The 26,903-nt window shown below is 38.9% G+C and overlaps 1 protein-coding gene across 2 annotated transcripts in view; it reads left to right on the plus strand.

The window, feature by feature from the left end:
- tial1 (TIA1 cytotoxic granule-associated RNA binding protein-like 1) overlaps positions 1 to 26,158 on the plus strand; it is a 42,139-nt gene extending 15,981 nt beyond the window's left edge. Inside the window, exons 4-12 of one of the 2 annotated variants that reach the window (XM_060842079.1) lie at positions 860 to 914; positions 6,283 to 6,370; positions 14,634 to 14,709; positions 19,372 to 19,480; positions 21,849 to 21,944; positions 22,055 to 22,139; positions 22,959 to 23,082; positions 23,199 to 23,341; positions 24,490 to 26,158. In XM_060842079.1, the coding sequence (XP_060698062.1) occupies positions 860 to 914; positions 6,283 to 6,370; positions 14,634 to 14,709; positions 19,372 to 19,480; positions 21,849 to 21,944; positions 22,055 to 22,139; positions 22,959 to 23,082; positions 23,199 to 23,341; positions 24,490 to 24,610 (897 nt within the window). In that variant the 3' untranslated portion in view covers positions 24,611 to 26,158. Of the gene's footprint in view, positions 1 to 859; positions 915 to 6,282; positions 6,371 to 14,090; positions 14,164 to 14,633; positions 14,710 to 19,371; positions 19,481 to 21,848; positions 21,945 to 22,054; positions 22,140 to 22,958; positions 23,083 to 23,198; positions 23,342 to 24,489 lie in introns of those variants that run through there. The other variant, XM_060842080.1, reaches the window with a different exon arrangement.
- The last annotated feature ends 745 nt before the right edge of the window (positions 26,159 to 26,903 follow it).

The raw sequence follows: 26,903 nt of genomic DNA on the forward strand, positions 1-26,903 counted from the left end.
CTTTAATGTCTGTCTGTTAAAGTCTATTAACCTGGTCCACAGTGTTCTCACTGTCAACAAGATCTCTCCCTAATGAATACTGAAGCGAAAAAAACTAATTTAGGGCATCCACTACCTCTTCAGATTCCAGGCACAAATTCCCTCCACTGTCCCTAGTCTCAGATCATTCTCTTATTCCTCTCATAAGCGTAGAGTGCATTTGCCTTTCCCTAATCCTTCCCACCAAGGATTCTTTTGTACACCCCCACCCCCTCAGCTCCGCTCAGCTCTCCTCAGTCCATTTTTGAGTTTTTTTCCCAGCTACCCTGTAATCCTCTAAAACTGTGCTAAAACCTTGCTTCCTCAACCTTAAGTAAGCTTCCTTCTTCCTTTTTTTAATGAGAAACTCCTCTGCTCTTGTTTCCTTACCATTCCTTGCCTGTCTCAGTGGGACAGAGTTAACCGACACTCACGATAAGTGCTCCTTAAACAGCCTCCGCATTTCTGTGCCTTTCCAGTAGAACAGTTGTTGCCAGTTTATACTCCTCAGTTCCTGTCTAATAGCAGTATAATTTCCCCTCCCCCAATTAAATATTTTCCGATACTGTCTGCTCCTATCCCTCTTCATGACTATGGTAAAGGTGAAACAGTTGTGGTCACTGTCACTGAAACGCCCTCCCACTGATAGATCTGATGCCTGGCTTGTTGCCTAGCACCAAATCCAAAATTACGTTTTTGATTCCAGCTTTTAGTTGGCACAAATATGCAATATTTTACAATGCATGATACTGGTAAAACTTGGAAATGCTTGTACTTGAGTATTTTGGAATAAGCATGTTCTATTTACTTAATTTTAAAATGATGCATTTCATTTATTCAGGAAGTCAAAGTAAACTGGGCAACAACACCAAGTAGCCAGAAGAAAGATACAACTAGTAAGTGCTTTGTTTTCTTGATTTTTTTTTCTCCAGCATGTTGAAGCTGGGTTTAATACTTAACATTTTACTTGTTTGAAAGACATATGTGTATGACCATGTTGTGATGCTCTGGTGACTTTATGCCTTTTAAATAAAAAATGATCTCAACTTTGCAATGCACTTCTCTTAACTTAGACAGTGAAGCTCCTTTGAAGGATTCTGGTGTGTTCTTTGCATTCAGATAATTGTTTTAAAGTAAATGTATCTACTGAAGAATGATGCAATTTTAAATGGCCTTGCAGAGAAAGAGGGAATAATATTTGTAATTTGGTGCAAGAGTTGAGACCTTTAGGTCTGGAATCTACGTTAGGTACATGATGACCCAGTAATGCATGAAGCTATACACATGTTTTAGCTGAAATATGTTATTACTGACACTGAGTTTGGCTGAATTTTCAAATGAACACATTCCTGGTCCCCTTAGTCCAAAAACTCCCCACCTACGTTCGGGACACCACCCATGCCCTCCACTACCTCCATGATTTTCACTTCCCCGGTCCCCAACACCTTATCTTCACCATGGGCATCCACTCCCTGTACACCTCCATCCCCCATCACGAAGGACTCAAAGCCCTCCGCTTCTTCCTTTCCCGCCGTACCAACCAGTACCCTTCCACTGATGCCCTCCTTCGACTGACTGAACTGGTCCTCACTCTGAACAACTTCTTTCCAATCCTCCCACTTCCTTCAAACCAAAGGAGTAACCATGTGCACCCGCGTGGGCCCCAGCTATGCCTGCCTCTTCGTAGGATATGTGGAACAGTCCATCTTCCGCAGCTTGACTGGCACCACCCCCTGTCTTTTCCTCTGCTACGTCGATGAATGTATCAGCGCTGCCTCGTGCTCCCACGACGAGGTTGAATAGTTCATCCACTTTCCAGGGGTGGAAGGTATTGGCACAATCTCAGACTCCTCCCTCCCCTTCCTAGACCTCTCCATTTCTATCTCGGGCGACCAAATTAACACGGACATTTACTATAAACTGACCGACTCCCACAGCTACCTAGACTTCACCACCTCCCACCCTGCCCCCTGTAAAAATGCCATCCCATATTCCCTATTCCTTTGTCTCCGCTGCATCTGCTCCCAGGAGGACCAGTTCCAATACCGAACAACCCAGATGGTCTCCTTCAAAGACTGCAATTTCCCCCCCCTCCACAAGACATGATCGTCGATGCTCTCCACTGCATCTCCTCCACTTCCCACTCCTCTGCCCTTGAGCCCCGCCCCTCCAATCGCCACCAGGATAGAACCCCACTGGTCCTCACCTACCACCCCACCAACCTCCATATACATCATATCATCCGTCGTCATTTCCGCTCCCTCCAAACGGACCCCACCACCAGGGATATATTTCCCTCCCCTCCCCTATCAGCATTCTGAAAAGACCACTCCCTCTGTGATTCCCTCGTCAGGTCCACACCCTCCACTCCCGGCACCTTCCCCTGCAACCGCAAGAAATGCAAAACTTGTGCCCACACCCTCCCCCCTTACTTTCCTCCAAGACCTCAAGGGATCCTTCCATATCTGCCACAAATTCACCTACACGTCCACACACATCATTTACTGCATCCTCTGCACCCGATGTGGCTTCCTCTATATTGGGGAGACAGGCCACCTACTTGCGGAACATTTCAGAGAACACCTCTGGGACACCCGGATCAACCAACCCCAACCACCCCGTGGCTCAACACTTCAACTTCCCCGCCCCCTCCCACATACAGGTCCTTGGACTCCTCCATCGCCAGAGCAACACAACGGCTGGAGAAAGAACGCCTCATCTTCCGCCTAGGATCCCTCCAACCACAAGGGATGAACTCAGATTTCTCCGGTTTTCTCATTTTCCCCTCCCCCGACCTTGTCTCAGTCCCAACCCTCGAACTCAACACCACCTTCCTAACTTGCAATCTTCTTCCTGACCTCTCCAGCCTATCGCCCTCACCTTAAGCTCCTTCCACCTATGGCATTTCCAATGCCCCTCCCCCAAGTCTCTCCTCCCTACCTTTTATCTTAGCCTGCTTGGCACACTTTCCTCATTCCTGAAGAAGATGCCTGAAACGTCGATTCTCCTGCTCCTTAGATGCTGCCTGACCTGCGCTTTTCCAGCCACACACATTCAGCTCTGATCGCCAGCATCTGCAGTCCTCACTTTCTCCCAAATGAACATAGAGGCATACTTGATTGTCCAAGTTGAAGCTATTCCTGTTTTTTTGGTTTTTGTGGTGTTGTTTAAAAAAAATGAAAATGTTAAAGGCAAATTTGGATGACTTATGTACTTATTGCAAAAAGCTTAAATTGAAGCAAGGTTTCCTGTTTCATTACTCCTTTTCTTGGAGGTTTTTGTTTCTTAAATTTGATATTTAATGATGTATATTGGAATCATGCTAATTTAATTCTGGAACTCAATTAACAAGAACAGTTCTTTTTTTCTTTTTAATGATTCTAGAATTAGGTAAATCGGCTCTATGGTATTGCTATGTTTCATTGGTGAGGCTAATTTATTTCTGTCTCATACATAGTATTCAACAAAATTATTTAGTATATGAGTATTTCAATTTGTACAAATACTTAGGTATAAAAAGAATGGTATTATTGTGGCAATGGCCTGCTGTTTTCCATGACTTTGTAATATTTTATAGAAGCAGACTACACAGGTCCCCCTCTTTCTTTTTGGGCCAACTTTATGGATTGACTTGACTAACAGATGCTCGGAGACAAAACTTCAAACTTCAGTGGAATAGCTTTTTATTGTTGTTGACATGCATTTGTAACCCATAGTGTTCAAGTCCAAAAGTTTATCTGTATTCATCCAATGCAAGATGACCTGCATGTATGAGGAATTAGAATAGTCTTTTTTTAAAAAAAAATGTTTTCAATACTTAAATGGAAGTATACTGTAAGAAGTTTTCCATTTCAGGAATTCATAGTAGAATCAACTGTAGCCTCAGTAGTGCCGGTCATGCATTCTCTATCTCTCATGTTGTGACTCAAACCCACTTACAGAACACTAATATCTTCTGTTTGAAAACCAGCTCTCGCTTCTTGAATGCGAGCCAATTTTGTACAATGTATCCATGCGTGGTTAAGAATTTGGTTAAGACTGACCTTTGTAGTACGAATTTTCGACTGTTCTATCTTCTGTAGGGCGATAGTTACGTTCCTGTGTGACTCTGCTGTACAAAAATCAAACAACACAAATAACATTTAGTGTTGGTGATATAATCAGTTACAGCCAACACAATTTAAAAGTTCATTCTTTAGAAACTGCGTACCTGTTCGTCAATCACTGTTAGTCAATTTGCGTTGACAAAATGCATGTTAGAGCAAAACAGCCTGGATAATGAACATATAGAACATAATTAAAATCATGAACCTGGACTAAATCTAAGCTGAAATACTAAAATTGCAGAATCTCACCATGTGCCACTTAGTTATGATTTTGGACCTGATGAAGAGTTGATGAAAATAATTTTATATTGTAGATAATCTAAGTGTTCTGTGCATACATGAAGCAATTTATGTACTTTGTAGTCATATTTTATTTAGGACATTATATGCAAAGGCCATTTAATCAACCAGGGCAGTTCTTTCCAAAAACGTTTCATAAGTGTTATGCCTGCAAACAGTTGAATCCTGAAGGTAATGGAGCAGAACTGTGAATCATATTGGAACTGTTGTGGTTCTGTTCGCCGAGCTGGGAATTTGTGTTGCAGATGTTTCGTCCCCTGTCTAGGTGACATCCTCAGTGCTTGGGAGCCTCCTGTGAAGCGCTTCTGTGATGTTTCCTCCGGCATTTATAGTGGTTTGCATCTGCCACTTCTGGGTGTCAGTTCCAGCTGTCCGTTGCAGTGGCCGGTATATTGGGTCCAGGTCGATGTGCTTATTAATTGATCTGTGGATGAGTGCCATGCCTCTAGGAATTCCCTGGCTGTTCTCTGTTTGGCTTGTCCTGTAATAATAGTGTTGTTCCAGTCGAACTCATGTTGCTTGTCATCTGCGTGTGTGACTACTAAGGATAGCTGGTCATGTCGTTTCGTGGCTAGTTGGTGCAGCCATGAAATGACACGACCAGCTATCCTTAGTAGCCACACACGCAGATGACAAGCAACATGAGTTCGACTGGAACAACACTACTATTAGAGGACAAGCCAAACAGAGAACAGCCAGGGAATTCCTAGAGGCATGGCACTCATCCACAGATTCAATCAACAAGCACATCGACCTGGACCCAATATACCGGCCACTGCAACGGACAGCTGGAACTGACACCCAGAAGTAGCAGATGCAAACCACTATAAATGCCGGAGGAAACATCACGAAGCGCTTCACAGGAGGCTCCCAAGCACCGAGGATGTCACCTAGACAGGGGACAAAACGTCTGCAACACAAATTACCAGCTCGGCGAACAGAACCACAACAACGAGCACCCAAGCTACAAATCTTCTCACAAATATTGGAACTCTTGAATCAACCTTGGTTTACTGGCAAAAGTGGTCTCCAGCAGTAAAAGGACACATTTTCTCTGGCATATTAGACCATTGCTATGTGCACTTTTCTCTAAGCTTACAGTATTTTCAATGTTATTTATTCCACTTTATTTTCTGGGAGGGAACAATTGTCTGATATTTCCCTTCCAAAGTATAATTTTGTTTTGTATGTTTCTGGTGTACTAAATTGAGAACCAATCGCAAAGTCTACCTATCACATATTTTTGTTCCCTAAATCTGATCTGTGTTAATGCTAAAGTCATTCTCCATGCACAGATGACTAATTGAGGTATCTGTTATAAGATAGTGATATTAGTAACAACGTGCCTGAGAGAATTCTACAATTCTGAACAGAAATTCCTTGCAGCAGGGAGCACTCTTACTAGGAAGTTTTTTTTAGTTCCTAGCTAGTTTGAATGAAACACACTTCAGTGTTTCATATGTAAAACTTTAGCACAGACTTTCTGAACATTGCAGTACAGCATCGCGATAGTTATCCTCAGCAGAGCCATGAAGTATCACAGTGGGTTTTAAATTTCTATTGAGTATTCTTCTGAAGTAGTCCCTTCAAGCAGTGCATCACTGTCCAGTTTTGAATATTAGATATAATATCTTCCAGCATCTCTTTTTTTTTTCCCCCCGATAAAGCAGTTAAGGTTTTTTTTTGTTAGACCCAATCCCCCCCCGCTTAAAATCGAGTCACAAATAGATAATGATGAATGTATATGCAAAATCAGCTTAATACTTTTGCCTAGTGCATGGTCTTATGTAAATTTACAGGGAAAGTATGTAGAATTGAAGTTGTTTGTCTGAAGGTATGCCTACTATTGTCTTCTCAGATCATTTTCATGTGTTCGTTGGAGACTTAAGCCCTGAGATAACAACAGAGGATCTGAAATCTGCATTCGCACCCTTTGGTAGAATATCGTAAGTATTTTCTAGTTCTTTAAAATTCAAGCTTTGTAAATTGAATGTTTATTTTACCAAATCTCTCAATCAGTTCAACACTCAATCCAATATTCCTCTTGGAGTTCTTTTAGTGAACAGGATCTAATTCATTTCCATAAGAGAAAGGCAGTGGTTCCTTTTCCAGTTATTTAATGAAATCACTTTTACTTAAAAGCAACTGAATATAATAGATGCCTGGTAAGGTGGGATGTCTTGTAGGATTTGTTATTGCCTAATCGTCTATTTCAGTAGTTCACCCTCTACGAAGACTTGTTCCAAGACTGGGAAAGTGTTCTGCCCTCTCAGCCAGAGCTGATAGCATGGAATATGTTAGTGCAGACCTGTAAGAGCAGGGTCAGGCTGGCAGCAGGGGTTTGGATGGAGAGAATTAAGGGAGGGTTCATGGATTTTTGAAGGCGCTGGAATGTCTACCATTGTTACAGGAACCAGGCCTTATGGTTGCATCATTTATGGCATGTCAGGAGTTCCAAAGAAATGCAAGGATTTAAAGCAGTGTTGCAACTGTTCATATCATTAGAGCTTCATGGTACAGTTGGTTCTGATAATATATGCGTATCTTCAATGCAAATTGGCTGTAACATGAAGAATATAGACGATTATTTGTAGAACGCAAACCTTTCTTACCTGTATTGGCTATAACGTGATTCCAGTCCCATTGGTTTAAATGGTGCTGCTATTATGTAATTTTCTTAGAATGCATGGATTGCATGGGAACAGAACTATCACATAATCTCAGAACAATGTGTATCCATTGTTTGAACACCCAATCCCAAAAATGGAATGTCTGCTTTAAGAAGTCCGGATCTATTTTGTCATGCACATCACAAGAATGTTGCTGGCCCTTGAGATAAATTTTGTTCTAATTGTGTGCAGCTTGCAAAGGATCTGCTAGTTTGCCGTGCAAATTCCAAGGAAAGTTGCCACCTCCCCCTTTCAATTCCTCCTGCTGTACACTGTTTTATCCCTCCCAGCTATAGTTTGTTTTCTCTTTTTCTGCATTTACTGTTGTTTGCATATTTTCACACTTGCACTCAATTGCTTGCTGTTTATAGTTCACGTGCTGTTTCTTCCTTGCTCTTCCTTTCCTTTTGCTTTCTCTCTCACGCTCACACTCTCCTTGTTTGATTGTGTTCGTTTTCATTCATGCTGTCTTTGTCTTCACAGTTTCTTGTTCCTGCTCATTGTGTTGCTCACAACCTTTCCCATGTTTTAACGTGGCTAAATTTTCTATTTAATTTCTTAAGATTTGGAAGAATTAATAGTTCTTTTTAAATTAACTTATTTAAAATGGGATACGGCCTGTAGCAGTTCTTGACCTTGATATTTTCCCAAACAACTTTAATGCTAATTCATTGAAGATTAATTGTATTTAAGTTTGCATCATGTTCACAATGGCCTATTTTGCAGTTTCTTGCATTGTGTAACACCTATATCAGTAATTTATCTGTTGGCTTTTCTTTGCTATAATTCTTTCCAGTAGTATCTGAAAAGAAAGTAATAATGCATGTTTCTATCCTGGATTCAGTGGTCCTCAGGGTTATTTCACGAATGTGATGCCCATTGATATAAAAGTTTTGTTTTGAGCTAGATTATTTTATTCAAAACTCTCCTCAGAAGAAAATGCCTGTTTGTGTTCTGTTTTTGTATTTGTACTGGAAGATGCTAGCAGTTAAATTACTGGAAAGATGAGAAATCTGTGCTAAATGGATGTCGGAACTAGGCCACAACTGTGTTCACTGTACCCTTGATGTAAAATATTTAATTCCATGCTATTCTCTAAATGATGGAAGATATTTCAGTAATGTAATGCCAAGGTTTTGAAGTAGTTTTTGCACTATAAATCAGTATACACAGATAATGTTGTTTAGTCTTGTTTAATATTTAAGTAAATTACTTAGTATCAGCACTTGTCATTTTGGTATCTTTCTTTCAAAAGTGCTGATCTTGAATTTTGCAGTTTGCCCAAGTTTTGTCGGTTTAGGAATTTTGTTGAATCTAATCAAAAAAAGTCAGTACTAGAAGTGGTTTGCATATGGATTTGATCTCCTCATGTAAATTTTTAAGAATTAGCTGTGGGTGCATGAACACTGATTTAATTTAAATTATATCAAGATTACCCTCTTATCAAGTGTAAAATGTGTGTAAGAAATGGGCTGGTATAAAATGTTTGTGTATTAGTTTTTGAACTAGTTTGCAATTGTACCTCTGGTTCTTATTTTCAGAGATCTGTATTCCATCTGTATATTGATGTGGTTTTTGCAGGTATTGAGCTGGAATTGTTATATAATTGCGAAGTTGTTTTGCAGATTATTTTTAAACTTTAGAATTTGAAGTTCAAGAACATCTCTACTGTAATCACTGTTCACATGCAATGATTGTGCTGGTTGTTCTTATGACTATTTCAATGACTGGATGTTGCTGAACATAGTTTTGATGACATTTTCATTGCATATACACACAACCTGAGCTTTGTTTGTCAATGGCACCATGAACAGCTCATCCGAGAGCCTATAACCAGCCCCATATATAATATCACTTAGTGCATAATGATGAAGCAGCTCAAGATAGGACCAAGTGGATTGCCAACAAATAAGAATTAATTTTGTTTGCAAGCTTTGTAGCTGCTCAAATTCTTTGATTCTTTGTTCACTGAAATGTCATTTCAAGTGGATTGTTGTTACTTTATATCCTGTCTTATTTTATTTTCAGATATATTCTTTACCTACTCTGCCTTAACTGATTATTGCTTTTTACCCTGTCATGCAATATTGTCCTTGAATATTATGTATTCCTCTGTAAAGAGATCAGATTGCTGGCAGGTGGTTAGCAAGCAGGTGCCTAAATAATGACTGCAGGGAAAGCGATCTCATGATAGGTCAAGTGTACAGAATTTTGTTGACCATTTGAAGTGTGAAGATCCAGGGAATTTGAGGACTGTTTTGGCTAGATCGTCTGTTGACTAACACTTAAATTTGAATCTGTTTTCAACTTGAGAATATATTGACTTATGAAGATAACATTTCATTTTAGGCATTATTTTAAAATGTGTACAGTTATTGGTGGAATAGAATATGGTTGTATTTCATGCTCTGGATTTTGTAGATGGATTTGAACAGATGCATTAGTGGTGTGAGGAATTGCAGGGCATTACATTTAACTGGTTGGGCTTGGATGGAGTGTTCTGGCTAAGAATGAAATTTAACCTGTAAAATGTAATCCACAACCAGGTGCATGCATAAAAAAGTGCTCTAATCAAACAAAGCTCTCAGTAGTTTTAGTGATTTTTTTTTGAGCTTACATGATGGCAGCTTCTGTTGAAGCAGACCAGGTTACGTTTGCTCACTGAGCTGGGAGGTTTCTTCTCATTTTGACACCATGCTAGGTAACATCAGTGAGCCTCTGAAGCACTGGTGTACTGTCCAACTTTCTATTTGCGTGTCTTGATCTGTTGTAGTGGGCGATATCACTTCCAGTTCTGAGAGGTTCGTAAATGGGGTCCAAATTGATGTCTGCTAATGGAGTTCCAATTTGAATGCCAGGCCTCTAGGAACTCCTATGCGTGTCTTTGTTTAGCCGGTCCCAGGATGGATGTATTGTCCAGTCGAACTGGTGTCCCTCATCTGTGTGTAAGGATACTAGTGCTAGTTGGTGCTCGTGTATCCTGGTGGCTAGTTTCCTGCCTGTCTATCTGATGTTTTTGTTGCAGTTCTTGTAGGGTATTTTGTATATGACATTTGTTGTGCTGGCTGTTGGCACAGGGCCCACAACCAACGACACACATACGATTGGGAAATTTTGCACCAAAAAGCTCTGTACACCAACGTGACTGACCACGAGTGGATAAGTACGCTAGAATGAATCATCATCACTAAACAATAGCGGACCGAGACAAAGAAAAGACGAGCCCTACGAGAAAAATTGGACAATTTCACACACTGCAATAACACGGACAGTTCAAAAGCTTGGATAAAGAACCTGTTGGACCGATCACTCTTGCACAGAAAAGGCTGTCCTAGTACAAGGGGTGAACTTCAACCACAGGAACGCGGACAAAAAAGGATTTCCTAACAGCACTGGAATCCATACTGAAAGACAACGGACTTATGGAAGAAACGCAGCAGGCCATCTGACAGACAGTAGCACCAACATTAAGCAGAAAGAAACATTGGACAGGAAAGCCCTGGAAGTACTCAGAAAAGATAAATATTGTAATATTGCCAGCAGACAAAGGGCGCATGACTGTCATCCTGAACAAGACACAATACCTCAAAAGCCAGCACACTACTTGCAGATACTGACACCTACCATAGGTGGCGATGGACCCAACTCCACAGCAAGAAAACCATTTTACAGCAACACTGAAGAAACCCCAAGACAGATGAAATTAATAATACAGATTTCCAAAGAATGAAACCTGAAGGATCCAGCAAATCACATTTCAATGGATAACCAAAGGTACACAAACCAAGCCCCCCCCCCCCCCCCCCCCACCCGAGCCATAGTCTTACTTCCCGGCACTCTGACATACGTATGAGAAAAGGAACCTCGATGCAAACTGAAATACCTAGTAGAAGACTCTAGTCACTCCGTCACTCCACCCAGATATTCCTGAACGTTATCAAAGACACCAAGGTAGAGGATGGCAAGGACGTGGTCTCCTTTAATGTGAGGGCCCTATTCACATCAATAATTATCACCCTGGCCGAACTACTAGACGACAGCTGACACCGCCAACTCCATCAGCAAGGGCAGCATCCTCAAACTAGTAGACCTGTGCCCCTCAACCCCTTTCACCTTCAACCACAAGACCTGCAAACAAATCAAAAGGACACCCATGGGATCACCAATCTCAGGATTCTTGGCAGAAGCAGTTATGCAAAGATTGGAATGAACAGTCCCTCCCCACGATCCAGCCCAAGCTTTGGATCCACTCTGTGGATGACACCTTTTGTCATCATGAAACAGAATAAATTAGGAGAAGCCCACAAATACATCAACGTCCTTACTGGTATAAAGTTCACCCAAAAGGAGGAGAGCAACAACAACCAACTCCTCTTCGCAGATGTCACAGTAGAACGAAAGCAATGGAGGCTGCAGACCAGTGCCAACACAGACCAGATACTTAACTACAGGAGCTATCATCTCAGCACCCACATACTGAGCTGCATCAGGACATTTTAAGAGCCATGGCACACTGCAGCATCCAGGAACTACAAGATGCCAAAGAAAAACACCTATACTATGTATTCAATAACAACGTGTACCCAATATGCACAGTCTGCCGATTCTTACACAACAGACGTAAACAAGATGCAACGCACCCAGAGACTCTAGCCACAATCCCATACATTAAAGACATCTTGGAGATGATGACCAGACTACTCTGTCCCCATGGCATCATGATAGATTTGTGGGCTATCAACACATTGAAACAACTCCTTGGGAATCTAAAGGGCCCTGTACCAACAACAGCAGAACAGACGTCATGTACAAAATACCCTGCAAGGATTACAACACACTGCATTGGACAGACTGGTAGGAAATTAGCCACCAGGGTACAAGAGCACCAACTAGCCACCAAAAGACATGACCAACTGTCACTATCCTTAGACACTGAGGGACACCAGTTCAACTGGGACAATACATCCATCCTGGGACAGGCTAAAAAAAGACACACATGGGAATTCCTCAAGGCCTGGTATTTGGTCCAGAACTCCATCATAAACACACCAATTTGGACCCCATTTACCAACCTCTCAGAAAAAGAATCATAAGTGATATCATCCCCACATCAGACCAAGTCACAAATTGAAAGCAGTGCAGTACACCACCACTTCAACAGAGGCTCATTTGAGGATGAAATGTCTGTGAACAAACTTATCAGCCCAGCGAGCAAACTTATAACCTGAGCTACAAATGTTCACCAATGTTGCAATTGAAGCAGATTACCTAGCAATAAAAATTTGGTTCTGTAGCGAAACTTGACTCAAGCCTGTGTACCATGATAATTGTTATTTAGGTGGTGAAATCACTATTGTTTGCAAATCCTTTCTTTTTCAAGAAATATCTTTATGGATTCTTTACCTGAATTTAAATTACCTCACACAATTGTTTTCCACATCGTGACATAATAGCTTAGTTATACTGGGGCAGTCTGCATGTATATAACTTATTGAAGTGAATTCTCAAGTAATTTATCCTTTAGCTGGAATGTTTCTCTCAAACTGTAATAATGACCCAAAATAGCTAGAGTGAGGCTTCTGTGGTACATGCTATGGGTTTGTTTACTGTTATCACCCTTCAAACCATATTTTTGCATTGTAAATTGCTGGAAATGAAAGCTAATAATGAGGTATCTGAGACCTCCGTGAATGGCAGGTTCAATAATCCATCTCCTTAACCAGTGAAATTAAGGATGCAGAAGGAAACGGCACAAAAGGAGGTAATTAAGTCAAATACTCAAATATATTTTGGTTGGTTGGGAGGATAAAGGCGATAGGAAAGTTTTTCTAAAATTTAAACACATGAAGGACCTGTGAATGTGAGACTTGAATTTCAGCTGTTCACTCTCTGTGCCTCAGTGAAGGAGAGTGGGATATTAAGATCAGTAATTACTCCATTGTGTTAAAATAGTAGCCCTAATTGTGTGGTGTAAGCAATTCACGTTTATGATGCAATCCAGCAATTTCTTGTGCATGGTGGGGTTAATGGTGAAATCCTATTTTTGAGAGTCTAATGGAGCATGCAGATTGGCCCAACAGTTTGTAGCGAATCACAACTAATGATTTATAACTTTCACACAGATTTGCTCTTTGTAAATGTGCTTACGATGATATGCTCTGTGAATTCATCATTTTGTCATCAATTTACGGACCAATGTATAAATTGACAAATGTTTACATGCATCTGGACAGAATAGATTAATGTGCAGTATCAGTCTTCTACCAGTAGGTGTTGCTGGCAGACGTTAGAATTATTTGGTGTTCAAAGTACATGTTAGGGTCATTGTCCATATTAGTGCTTGCTGTTTCTTGACACCTCTGTTAAAATTGCAAGGTTCAGTTCATGCTGCACTGTAAAATGGATTTGAATACATACATTAACACCTTTCTTTTAAATTCTCTCGCTTATTTGCACTTAAACCTACACGTTGATTTAACATTTTATATACTTTCAACTACCTGTGTTGTAATGACTGGTCTGGTATGTATTTCTGCTTTCGTACTTCTCATCTAAATAGTAAATTAGTGTAAATTTCAACAGAAGAGCACTTGTAAGACTGCTTGTACAGAGGCTACAGAAAATAATGGCGAAATGTGCAGCTTTTTGTAGTTTGAGTCATAATTAAAAGTAATAGCATTCTGGTTATTTTACAGAATTGCTGTTAAGAATGGACAGGATCCCCATGGCTAACTGCAAGGAACTGTGCACACTGGAAGTTCATTAACTCAGTTGTAGTTTTTTCTCATTTCTATTTATTCTCTTTTTTAATAAATTTATTAGACTTGATTGTTAACATTTTAATGTGCTCTATATAGTGCGAATTTCGTATTCCCAATCCTATTGACGTGCTTACAAATCCTATGTAATTGTTGTTCGTACTGGTGTGCTTAGTATTGTTTTAGTTTCATATTCATTTTCTAAATTTCTGAAAGTCTCAATTTTTCAAAATTTACAGCTGCCCACAGTCCAAAAAGAGGGTAGAGAATTGACCATACCAAGAAAAATAAAGAATTCAGTTAACAGGCGATGTATGCCTTTTTTAATTCCTATTTTTTTTCTCTTTTCTGAATTTTTATATTTCAAATATTTGTGTGGCTAGGTAGAACACACATTATTAAAGGCTCTATATAGAAAATGCATGGTTAAGGAAAATTGGAATTGGAATTGTATTTTGTATTTCAGACTATTTCTCAGTTTAGAACTAGTGAGGGTTAGTGTTTTTTTAAAAAAATCTGTTGAAGAGTTCTTGGTTTCCAATTCAGTATAATTAGTGAAACAGAGTTCAGGATACTACAGTTTGCATGTTTGCTATTTACTACTACACTAAAGGTTAAGTTGTAACAAAGGATAGAAGAATTAGTTATTATGGTGGGATTATAAAAATCCCTTTTTTTTTGAAAGTTGACTTGTGCTGACAATACAGTGTGTGTGGTTCCTTTTTTATTTTATTCAGGAGTATGTTATATTTTTACTTATTCATTTCTATCTGTTTACACAGGGATGCTCGTGTTGTAAAAGACTTGGCAACAGGGAAATCTAAAGGCTATGGATTTGTATCTTTCTACAGTAAACTGGTGAGGTTTTCCAAAATATAATGCAGTTACTCAACAGTTTATCCATTAAAATGAAAATTTCAGTATTTCGTTGATGTTACATAATTTAAGTTTTCCTGAAAAATAGGAATACCGGTGGCAGTTTTCATCCTGCATTTGAGGATGATGTAAGAATCGACATCAAAAAATTCATAGTTTTTGGATAACTGGGTTCTGATTGACTGGAAATGGAGTCAGTTTGGATGAGTGGTTGCCGTGGAGGATGGACCAGGAATTGGGTAACCCAAAGTTTTGATGAGAATGCAAAAGACCAGTTGACTCTGGTTCTGGCATTGTCATGTGAAATGCACCAGGTGCCAGTTGTGCAGCAAGTTTTTGTTGAGATGAACAGGCGCAGTAATTTGGCATCTATTTTCTGTTTGCAGATAGAGCTGAGCTGACTGGTTTCTGAGAGTTGTAAACAAAAGCTTCGGAAGCAGCTGTTCCAAAGTGTATTCCCCACAGAACTGTCCTGACCAATCAGTCAGTGCCCTTTTTCTCAAGCAATTGTTGTCTCTCTAATGTTTGGTGTTCTTGCATGTATTCTCATGGGTGCAAGACAAAGAGCTTTGGTGACATGCCTCATGCAGTCAGAGCTATATAGCTTGGAAAGATGCCCTTCAGCCCATTATGTCCATGTGATAATCAAACATTTATTTATTCTAGTTCCATTTTCCAGCACTTAGCCCATAGCTTTGTCTACTCCTGGCATTTCATGTGTTTTTCTAATTATTTTATTAATGTTACAATGGCTCCTGCTTCTACTACCCTTTTTCAGGCAGGGAATCCCAAGCACCCACCATTTTGGGTGGAAAATTATTTTTTCTTTTCATAAGAATAGAGTCATACAGAATGGAACCAGACCCGTCGATCCAACTTGTCCATGTTGACCAAGTTTCCCAGACTAAACTAGTCCTATTTGCCTACATTTGGCCCATATCCCTCTAAACCTTTCCTATTCATGCACCTGTCTTAAATGTGTTTTAAAAGTTGTAACCGTACCTGCATCTACCACTTCTCTGGCAGTTTATTCCACATATAAATCACACTCTGCGCTCAAAAGGTGCCCCTCAAATCCCTTTCTCCTCTCACCTTTATAAATATGCTCCCTAGTTTTGAACTCCCCCAGCCTAGGGAAAAGACCATTGCTATTCACCTTTATTTATGATCCTCATTATTTCATAAACCTCTAAGGTTCTCAATATCCTACACTCTAGTGAAAAATGTCTCTGCCTATCCAGTCTCTCATAATACTTCAAGCCCTCCAGTCCCGGCAACATTCCTGAAAGTCTTTTCTGAATGCTCTTCAATTTAATATCCTTTCTAAACCTCCTGCCCCTTACCTTTTTAAATAACCACTCTACTAAGGGGAAGTGTTTCTTCCCATTTGTCCTATCTGTGTCAATCATAATCATAACTTTGTATCTCAACCTTTTCTGCTTTTAGGGAAAACTATCCCAGCCTATGTAGTTTCTTTTCATAGGATGCTCCCTGGGCTGAAATGTTTTACCTGATGAGTCTCCTTTAGTTTGATCACCTATATTTTGGTGACCAGAACTGCGCGCACTACTACGGATATAGCCCAACTAACATCTCGAACAGCTCCATCATAACTTCCTTGCTCTTGTACTCAGTGGCTCAAATACTAAAGGCATTGTTCTTTCAGCAACAGTATTTTTATACTATTTTAAATTCAAACTATATAGTTATCACATTATACCTGTCATTGATAGCAAACTAGTCAATTATAAAGGATGCATTGGATTATTTAGAAACTCATAACTTTATCAAGCTTGACTCTGATTATATTATTAGATTCTTTGAACAGGTGACAAGCAGGATAGATAAAGAGTAAGCATTGCAGACATATACTTTTGGATTTGCAAAAGGTGTTTGATAAGGTACTGCGCGTAAGACTTAATACGATAAGGGCCCATGCTGCTGTGGTAGTATGTTTGAATGAATTGGCTAACTCGTAGAAGGTAGAGCTGGGATAAAGGACGCCCTGTTGAGGATGGCGACCTGCAACTAATGGTGTTATTTCAGAGTTGGAACCAGCAATATTGTCATACATTAATTACTTGAATGAATATACTATTGCCATGTTTGTGAATTACACAAAAAATAGGTGGAACGATAGTAATGAGGATGGTGCAGTGAGTCTACAGAAGTGTGTAGACCAGTTAAGTGAGGGCAAAAACTTGGCAGATGGTCTATAAGCTGGGAAAATGTTAGGTCATGCTCTTTGGCAGGAAGGGTTGAATATCATTTAATGAGGAGAACTGTAGAAAGCAGGAGCACAGGGATTTTGGGGGTCTTTGTGCATGAATCTCAGAACTAAAGTTGAGTAGGTATGATGAGAGGCAAATGAGGCTTTTCTTCCAAAAGGGAATGAATTATAAAAATAGGTCTTGCTACAACTGTATAATGCAGTAGTCAGACTGTGCAGAGAATATTGAGGTGATTTTGTTTCACTTAACTGAGGAAAGATTACAGATATTGGAGGCAGTCCAGAGAAGTTCAGTAGGTTGATTCTGGATATGGAGGGATTTTCTTAGGAGAACTTGAATAGATTAGACACATGCTCATTGGAGTTCTAAAAAATGAGAGGAAGCCATATCAAAACCTGTTATGTTCTTAGGGGGGTTGACAAGTTAAATATGGAAAGTTATCTCCCCTGTAGGAGAGTTTATGACCAAAGGGCATAATCTCAGTAAAGGGTCATTTAAGATAAGGAATTTCTTCTGAGGGTGGTGAATTTGTGGAATTTTTTTACCACGGAAAGCTATCAAGTCTGGGTTGTTGAGTATTCAAGGATGAAATGGACAGATTAGTAATCAGTAAGTTAATTGTGGGATGTGGGAAAGGGGCAGAAAAATACAGTTGAAGATCAGACCAGCCATGAACTCATCGAATAGTGGAACAGACTCGATGGGCCCATAATTCCATTATAACTCCACCTCTTCTATTTCTTTAAGCATTTCACTTGGATGTTAACTGCATTAAATTATTTTAGTTTGAACAAAAAAGTGCTTTCGTTGGCTTATCTCCTTGTAGAAATAAGTTAAAGGAAGCTGTAGGTAAATGTAATATCCTGTGCTTGACTAGTTTACCTTTTTGAGCTAATATATTTGAGGTATAGAACATGTTTGAAATCAGTAATATTTGTGCTGAATTTATTTGCTAAAGTTAATTTATAATTTAAATCTATACCAGTTTTACAACTTTGGAAGAATTGCATTCTCTTTAAGGAGTAATAGATGAAGGACAGTATCGCAGTTTTGTCTCAAATGATACAGAACTCTTAATGCAATGAAAAGTATCAGCAATAACATTGAATTTTATGCATGTTCATTAATGTATGGTAATTTATATTTAATGAAGTAAGACTGCATGAAATGCACCTGTTTGAATTGAGCTCTCATTGGCTTATTTAGTTTTGCCGACTGCAATTTTGAGTTTATTTACAACAGAATTACTGATAAATGTGCAAAATGATCAGATTCTTGTTTACAGCTGTGTCGCTGAACTAGATATCATCTGAGGGAAGATTGGATCAATAGGTAGGTTGGGGGAATGCAATGGAGAAAAGATTCCAGGCATGCTAATTTTAAGGATTATTGTGCAATTTATGGCAGCTTACAGATCAACTTTGACATACTCGTGTTGTTGACGCATCCTAATTGCCCAGAACTAGTTAAGAGCAATGGAATTTTAATCTAGCTTCAACTTGGTAATATCACTTCACTGTACACCACAACTACAATTTCAGATGGAAAATAACTTTTTGACTCTTGGGCTAAGAGTAATAGAGGATATTTTAGAAACAGTGAAAATTTGATCTATTCTCTGTGACAACTTGCATTTCTGTGAAATTTCATTATCAGTACAGATTACTTTGATTTGAACTCCGAAAAACTTAACATTTTACTGTTAAATAAACTTCTAAGTGGGCTTCCAGATAATTGCAAAAATTCTGTATTCACAAATTTCTGACATGGTTGTCACCCCTCTCAATTACTTACTTATCGTTTTTCGGAGTAAATGTCTCCACGTCGTCTAGAATCTGTTGTCTTAAGTGTCTTGTGTGTAAAATAAGGGAACCGGTTGACCCTCAAGACTCTGTTGTTGAGTAGGTTATGTCTGTAATCTTCCTCAACATACTTGCTTTCTCTCAAATCCTGATTAAATATTAGTTAACATTTACTGAGATTGATTGATGTCTTTTGGCAGTAAAAAAGCAAATAACTAATTTTGAGGAATTGATGCTTCTTGTGGTGACGGTTTGTTTTGACCTGTAGATTTAAGAAAAAAAATCTTGTCAGTAAATGTATTTCACAACCAATTTTTTTACCGATGTTTTTCCTTTTGTGGGCATCAGTTGCAAAATTTATAAACATTGATACATGAACTGTTCCATTGCAGTAGAATTGGAATAGTTGAGTAGCATACAACTGAGAAAGTATACTGCATTTTTGTCTCCTTTATCAATGTTTATCTGTGCAGTGCAAGGTTTGAATGTAACTCTGTCTACACAATTAAATTTGTAGTTGAATTTTCATTATTGGTAAACTTTGTGAACCCAGAGTTGGATAATTATTGTGAAAAGCAGAATTTATACCACTTGTTTACCTGTGTCCATAGGATGCAGAAAATGCAATTGTGCATATGAGTGGTCAGTGGCTGGGAGGCCGGCAAATTCGGACAAACTGGGCAACTCGCAAACCACCAGCTCCGAAGAGTGCACCAGAAAGTAAGTCTCAAATCAACATTTTTGTTACTAAATGTTTTTGATATATCCATGGCATTAAACTATCTACATTTTTCATTGAATTGATGAGAATTTGTTCACCTTGAGGTAAAAATGTCAACCAGCTATTTATAACTGGAGTGTGAACTTTGCTGACTTGGTTATCCCTATATTTTTTTAAAAATTATTTTGTAATAAATTCACAACCATTTAATCTTTTTGCGAATTTGATCAATGTTAAAGGGTTTATTGATCATTAGAAGAACTTCCTTGCAAAATAGTCTTGACTTCTGGGAGTGCACCACATTCCTTATGAAGTACCAGGACCTAGAAATTAAGTTTGAGTTCTGTAGAGTGAATATGCAGGAGAATTGTAGAGTGGCCATTTCAGTGCTCGTTTTCTAAGACGTCAAACCACATCATTATAGGCAATTTAATGGTAAGAAGAATTTTGAAGTGAAATTAGTTTTTTTCTTTCTGATGAGAAGATAAATAGGAACAACCAACGCACATTGTAGCAACAAAGATTGTCCTTGACAAGTTGAATGTTAGTCTTTTAATGGCGATGGTTTGTGGGGTAAATGTAGAATATATTGAAGGATGAAGTACAAAATTGGATTTTATAAACTAGAAGGTTATGGACAATATTTTAATAGTTCTGCCCACATAAACCAACTTACAAGGATTCAGTTCAGAAGATATTTCTGTTCTTGTGCATATTGATGATTTCGTATAGGCCAGAAGAAATGATATCCAAACATGACGACTTAAAATTGGAGTTGGTATATAATTTGAATGCTGGTAGCACATCAATGCAATGGAGAATAAATTGATGCTGTCATGTGGGATTCTGAGAAGATAGTTTTATGGGAAAACTGGAAAAGCAGCTGAATTGAGGGTGTGATTTGCTAAGGATTAAAACTGCTTGCTGTGAGGAGCAGCACTTTGTCTTTCTGTTTTGAAAGCTATTGGAATATTTAGTTTTTAAGGACACTGTGGACAGGATGGAAGTAAGGATGAACCTGGAAGACTTGCAGATAGACTACTATTGGAAATTTCAACACACACTTCACACGAAGGATGTTGATGTAGTAAAGGGCTGGCAGCATTAATTAACGAGGGTACTGCGTGTTGTTAGGAAACAAAAGTGGGGTGTAAAATGAAGTTTCATATATTAGGATTCATAGCTGATTTTGTTAAAAATGCATGGAGTGGATAGTGGCTTTTGAATGGAAGGCAGCATGAATTGAAGGTTAAATGTAAAAGAATTTAGGCAGAACAGGTTTTTTCAAACAAAGGCGATGAGACTCAAGTTTAAAGGATTGTCATGTCTCCAAAATATTAAATATTTAAGTTGTAGAAGTAGAAATGTGGGATTGGGACTTTTGCTCATGTACCAATAAACGCCAACTTGAGCTATTCGGGTTCACTTCTGCTTTATAATTTTTCTGATGCCATTCTCATCAATTTTCTTTTAATTTTCTGTCCAAACTCAACTTGCTGACCATAAAGTTGTCTTTATGCTCATTGCACTCCTGCATCTCTTTTTGAAAGGCACAGCATCAGTCATAGGCCACACTATATCTATGAATAACACAATATCAAAATAGGGCAATGGGCTGTTTTTGCACTACTTATAGCCTGCATGCAATGAGAATAGCAATTTATTTTCCCATCTTCCAATTCAATATGGCAGTTTATGTATAAATTTGTTTGAATACATAATTTTCTTTTAATTAAATCATAACTGGGATGTGAACTTTGGTATTCATTGTCCTTGAGGTAATGAGTGTCAAGCTGTCACCTTGAACTGCTACAATGCATGTGGTACAGTTGCATCAACAGCAGTGTGAGAGTTCCAGCATTTTGATATCTCTAACATTTAAATCAGTAGTGTGACTTGGAAGGGATTTTGAGAATGTTCCCATGCACCTGCTGTGCTTGTTCTTCAAGCTGATAAGTCTCAATATTGCAGATAATAATGGGGGGAACTTTGAAGAATAAACATGGTAATTTAAGTTGGTCAGGGTCATCAATCTGATTTTATTCTTAGGCTTTTTGAATGGTTTGTGATAATATTTTGGAAGCTAGTTAAAATCCATCTATGTTGTTGACCTTGAATGCACATGACCATACTGGATAAGGGAGGCAAATTTCCTTCCCTCAAAAACCTTGGTAAAATGCATGAGTTTTTACAATAAACTGGTAGTTTGCTACTAAATGTTTTATTCCAGCTTTATTTTATTTAGTGAATTTAAAATGATCCTGCTGCCATATTGGGCTGTGCACGCACTTTCATTTGTATTGCATCACCAATGCTAATGGTGAAGGTTGAGGAGACCTGTTTCTTTTTTTCCTTTTTACTTTGCAGGTAGTTCTAAACATCTAAAATTTGAAGAAGTAGTAAATCAGTCTAGTACTACAAATTGTACTGTCTACTGTGGAGGTATTGCATCAGGCTTGACAGGTATGGTCAAATTCATGTTAATGTATAAAGTATCAATGTTTATCAACATGATATTTGGATATTCTAGGACTAACACTCTTATACATTTTATGATTCTTAAACTCTTCCAGAACAGCTTATGCGTCAGACTTTCTCACCATTTGGACAAATTATGGAAATCAGAGTTTTCCCAGAAAAGGGGTACTCATTTGTTAGGTAAGTCTGACTGTAGCACTAATTATTCAACATTAAATATTTCTACTTAGTGATAACCAATTCTTAATATTCAAGGTGGATCAGTAGCTTTGCTGGTTTTCATGAGCTGCAGTCCAACCCTGGCAACATCCTTGTAAATCTTTTCTGAACCCTTTCAAGTTTGACAATATAACGAGGGGCATGGATAGGATAAATAGAAAAAGTCTTTTCCCTGGGACCGGGGAATCCAGAAGTAGAGGGCATAGATTTAGGGTGAGAGGGGGAAAATATAAAAGAGACCTAAGGGACAATGTTTTCACGTAGAGTGTGGTACGTGTATGGAATGAGCTGCCACAGGAAGTGGTGGAGGCTGGTACAATTACAGCATTTAAGAGGCATTTGGATGGGTATATGCATAGGAAGGGTTTGGAAGGATATGGGCCGGGTGCTGGCAGGTGGGACTAGATTGGGATGGGATACCTGGTCCACGTGGACGGGTTGGACTGAAGGGTCTGTTTCCATACTGTGCATCGTTATGACTCTGACAGTCAGTAGTAGGCACCAATAGTTGTGGCCGTTAATCAACCTGGTGTCATTCCAGGCACTGTCTGGATTTACAGGTGAACAACAATGAGTTGCCTAAATATTGGCATATTGTTACTCCACAAGCCAGTACTTTCTCAAAAGAAAACCTTACAATATTTGTGGAGTACAATGGGGGTGTTCATGTTTTTTTGATGTTGAAGTGTGCAAAACATGGATCTTTAGGGTGATGACTTACATTTTGGATGAATGTTGATGAGTTACACAAGCTTGAGTTAGCTTACGTTATTTTTGCAGGTTTGCAACACATGATAGTGCTGCTCATGCTATAGTATCGGTGAATGGAACCACCATTGAGGGCCATATAGTTAAATGCTACTGGGGCAAAGAAACTACTGATTCTACCAACAAGTATCAGCAGGTGAGTTGGTTACTAAATAACCTGTGCTTACAACAGCATATCAGACCTTTGATTTCACTCCAGAGTATTATGAACAGCTAAATTGTAGTAATTTCATCACCTCTTCTTTTATTCAGATGGAATTTACTCAGCCCTGGGGTCAGTGGGGTCAGTGGTATGGCAATACTCAACAATATGGTCAGTATGTGGCCAATGGTTGGCAGGTGCCTCCTTATGGCATGTATGGCCAAGCATGGAATCAGCAAGGATTTGGAGTAGAGTAAGTAATTAACTGTAGTGAGTTTTGAGAAGATTTGTAGCTCGGGTTGAGGTTCTGGATGTAGGTTCATTTTCAGATGTTTTGTCATCATACTGAGTAACATCTTCAGTGAGCCTCCGGGCGAAGCGTTGCTGATGATTCCTGCTCTCTGTTCATATGTTTGGGTTCCTTTGGGTTGGTGATGTCATTTCCTGTTATTTTTCTCGGGTGGTAAATGGGGTCCAAGTCAAGTGTTTGTTGATAGAGTTCCAGTTGGGATGCCATACTTCTAGGAATTCTTGTGCGTGTCTCTGTTAGGCTTTTCTTTGGATGGATGTCTTGTCCCAGTCGCAGTGGTGCCCGCCCTTATCCGTATGTAAGGATACTAGTGAGAGTGGGTCATGTCTTTTTGTGGCTAGTTGATGTTCATGTATCCTGGTGGCTAGTTTTCTGCCTGTTTGTCCAAAGAAACACTACATTGGACAAACAGGCAGAAAACTAACCACCAGGATACATGAACATCAACACGCCACACAAAGACATGACCCACTCATTAGTTTCCTTACATATGGATGAGGAAGGACTCTACTTGACTGGGACAACACATACATCCTAGGACAAGCCAAACAGAGACATGCATGAGAATTCCTAGAAGCATAAAGTTCCGGTTGGAATGCCATCAACAAACACATTGACTTGGACCCCATTCACCACTTCTGAAGAGAAAAAAAAACAAGAAATGATATCACCAACCCAAACATATAAATAGAAAGCAGAAATCATTAGCAGCGGTTCATCCGGAGGCCCACTGAAGGTGTTACCTAGTATCGCGATAAAATGTCTGAAAGTGAACCTTCCAGCTCAGTGAGCAAAGCTATATCCATCAACTGTATTAAAGAATTAGAGCTTGCAATTGAGGTCAACACTTGCAGACCCAATTTCCCCATGAAAAGTTGTTTTCCTATAATTCAACCTGTGAACAAAAACAGTTTTGTAATTGTGCCTTCTCCCCAAGACCCAACCTTGAGCTATTTTATCTGTAGTATTTAATGATATTTTGTTATTATTGGGAAATTAAGCTATTGTAATGTAGTTCATGTCCAATTCGTGTGCTGTAATCGTCAAGAAGTTTTATAATTAAATTTATTATGATTTTGTTTTCTTTGCAGTCAGCCTCAATCTGCACCTGCCTGGGTAGGTGGATTTAGTGCTCAGCCAGCACAGGGACAGGGTACAGCTGTTATACCTAACCAGGCTGGCTTTGGGATGGCCGGTTACCAGACGCAATGAACAGGAACTTGTTCTGTTTACCTACAAATGAGGAGCCCAGAGTTTTCTATTGATGAAATATCAGAATATTCGCTGACACCATGAGTAAAATATAGACTATTTATTTTAAAGCTGAATATTTTAAAAATTCTATCACAGCTGAGCTCATGGTGAAGGATGTGAAATGTTTCCCAGTTCTGCTCTTTTTCTTTGTTTTGAGATGGGGAAGGTTTTGTTTGGGGGGTGGGGTGGGTCTATCATATAATCTGTTAACTTGTTTTCAAAGAGTGAAGTAATCGAGAATGATGAATTTATTTTGAAAATGAAGTGCTATTGTGTATGAATTCAAAAAAATAAATAGTGTTAGTGGGAAAATGTCAACCAGACTTTTGACAATCTTTTTTATTTAATTGAGCATTCCACAACGTTAAATTCACCCTCTGTCATAAAGGGAGTTTTGAAGCCAGATTTAATGTTCAATACACACAAAATGATTGAATTTCATATTGCGATGGACCAACTGGCTGCTGTTTTCAGGGAAGTTCTAGTTTATGGCCATCCTGAAATGCCAGCGCACCACCATGGATTGAGATGTATTAAATTTAACATTGTACTTCAGCTTTCATCTTTGTGTTACTACCCAACGGAGAGAACACCAAGTCCAATGATAACAACAGTTTCTTTTTTTAAAAAAAGTGTTGCACTACACACACACTAGGAAACTGAGAAGGGAATATTGGTTCTACTTGGACTACTGGAGTCCCTTGCACTGTTTTGGCTATATTAAAAATGTGCTCTACCTTCTTGCATACACATGGACATATGGATTATTGAGAAGATTACAAGTGTAAATATCTATAGATAGCATTTAATACACCAGTATGATTATTAAAGCATGCTCTAGTGTAAAGTATCACAATTCCTACTTTGTGCCAGTAGTTAATTTTTTAAAAAACTGTTCAATTGTACAGTACTGAAGTAGTAGGGTACCCAGAATTTGCAATGTATGGCTGTTTCATGAGTATGTTAATATATCTTTCCTACTACATTTACGTTGTATGTAAAAATCTACAAAGTAAATTTCAAACTGAAGCCTTAAATTTTATTTCTTCAGGCTGCTTTAGGCATAGCGTCATTTCCTATACTTTTCTGCCTAATTCTGTTGTAGTTAATTAATATCATGCAGATTTATTAAACCATATAAAATTAATGCAAGGTTGAGTAGTTACATAATTTCTTCAGGTCATCAGAAAATGGAGTGCTTTCAAGTCTAAAATTAAAATGTAAAAATACAACAATCATGTCAAACCAACTGTTTTAACTTTAACAGTAATGTGTGCCATTTGTTAATTGCAGGTGCAGTGCAGAAATCTGTACCATTAATGAAACTTCATTTTAAAGATATTTTTGAGTGGTTTGCATGTTGGTGCGTTTCACATTTGTAAAACAATGCTCGTTCATTTGAGAGTGGAATGGGTGGATTATAAAGATGTTGAAAAGTAATTGACAATAGTTATGTCTGGATTATTTCTTCTGTATCTAAAATAAAAGTGATTTTAAAAAAATAAACTTTTTCTTATACTGTCTACTTATTTTGACAAAACTTCTTATGAAAACCAGCTTGTTTCGATGACAAAAATAGCATAGAAAGCTTACGGGTATTTAAGTTGTTTCTGCTAATTATTTAAAGCCTTGGAAGAAACCTCAGTTTTTTTTTAAATCAGATGCCAAATCAGAGGTTTTGGAGAAGATTTGTAGCTCAGGTTGTGGATCAGATTGACTGCTTGCTCACTGAGCTTGGTGGGTTTGTTCTCAGTTGTTTTGTCACCATGCTCGGTAACATAATCAGTGGGCCTCTGGTATTCTTTCCTGCTTGCCAGTTATGTATCTTGGTTTATTGTGGTATATGATATCGTTTGTTTCTTTTTGAGAGATTGATAAATAGGGTCCAAATCTGTTTGGTAATGGAATTCTGGTTTGAATGTGGACCTCTAGGAATTCCAGTGTGTCTTTGTTTGGGCTGTCGCAGGATGGAAGGATGCATTGTCCCAGTTGAACTTATGTCCCTCCTTAGTCTGTGTGTATGGATACTTGTAATGGTTGGTCAATTGTTTTGGCTAGTTTGTGACCCTGCATCTTTTAGATTAGATTAGACTTAGTGTGGAAACAGGCCCTTCGGCCCAACAAGTCCACACCGACCCGCCAAAGCGCAACCCACCCATACCCTTACATTTACCCCTTACCTAACACTACGGGCAATTTAGCATGGCCAATTCACCTGACCCGCACATCTTTGGACTGTGGGAGGAAACCG

This window comes from Hemiscyllium ocellatum, chromosome 22, assembly GCF_020745735.1.
Source record: "Hemiscyllium ocellatum isolate sHemOce1 chromosome 22, sHemOce1.pat.X.cur, whole genome shotgun sequence".
NCBI classification, from domain to species: Eukaryota; Metazoa; Chordata; class Chondrichthyes; order Orectolobiformes; family Hemiscylliidae; genus Hemiscyllium; species Hemiscyllium ocellatum.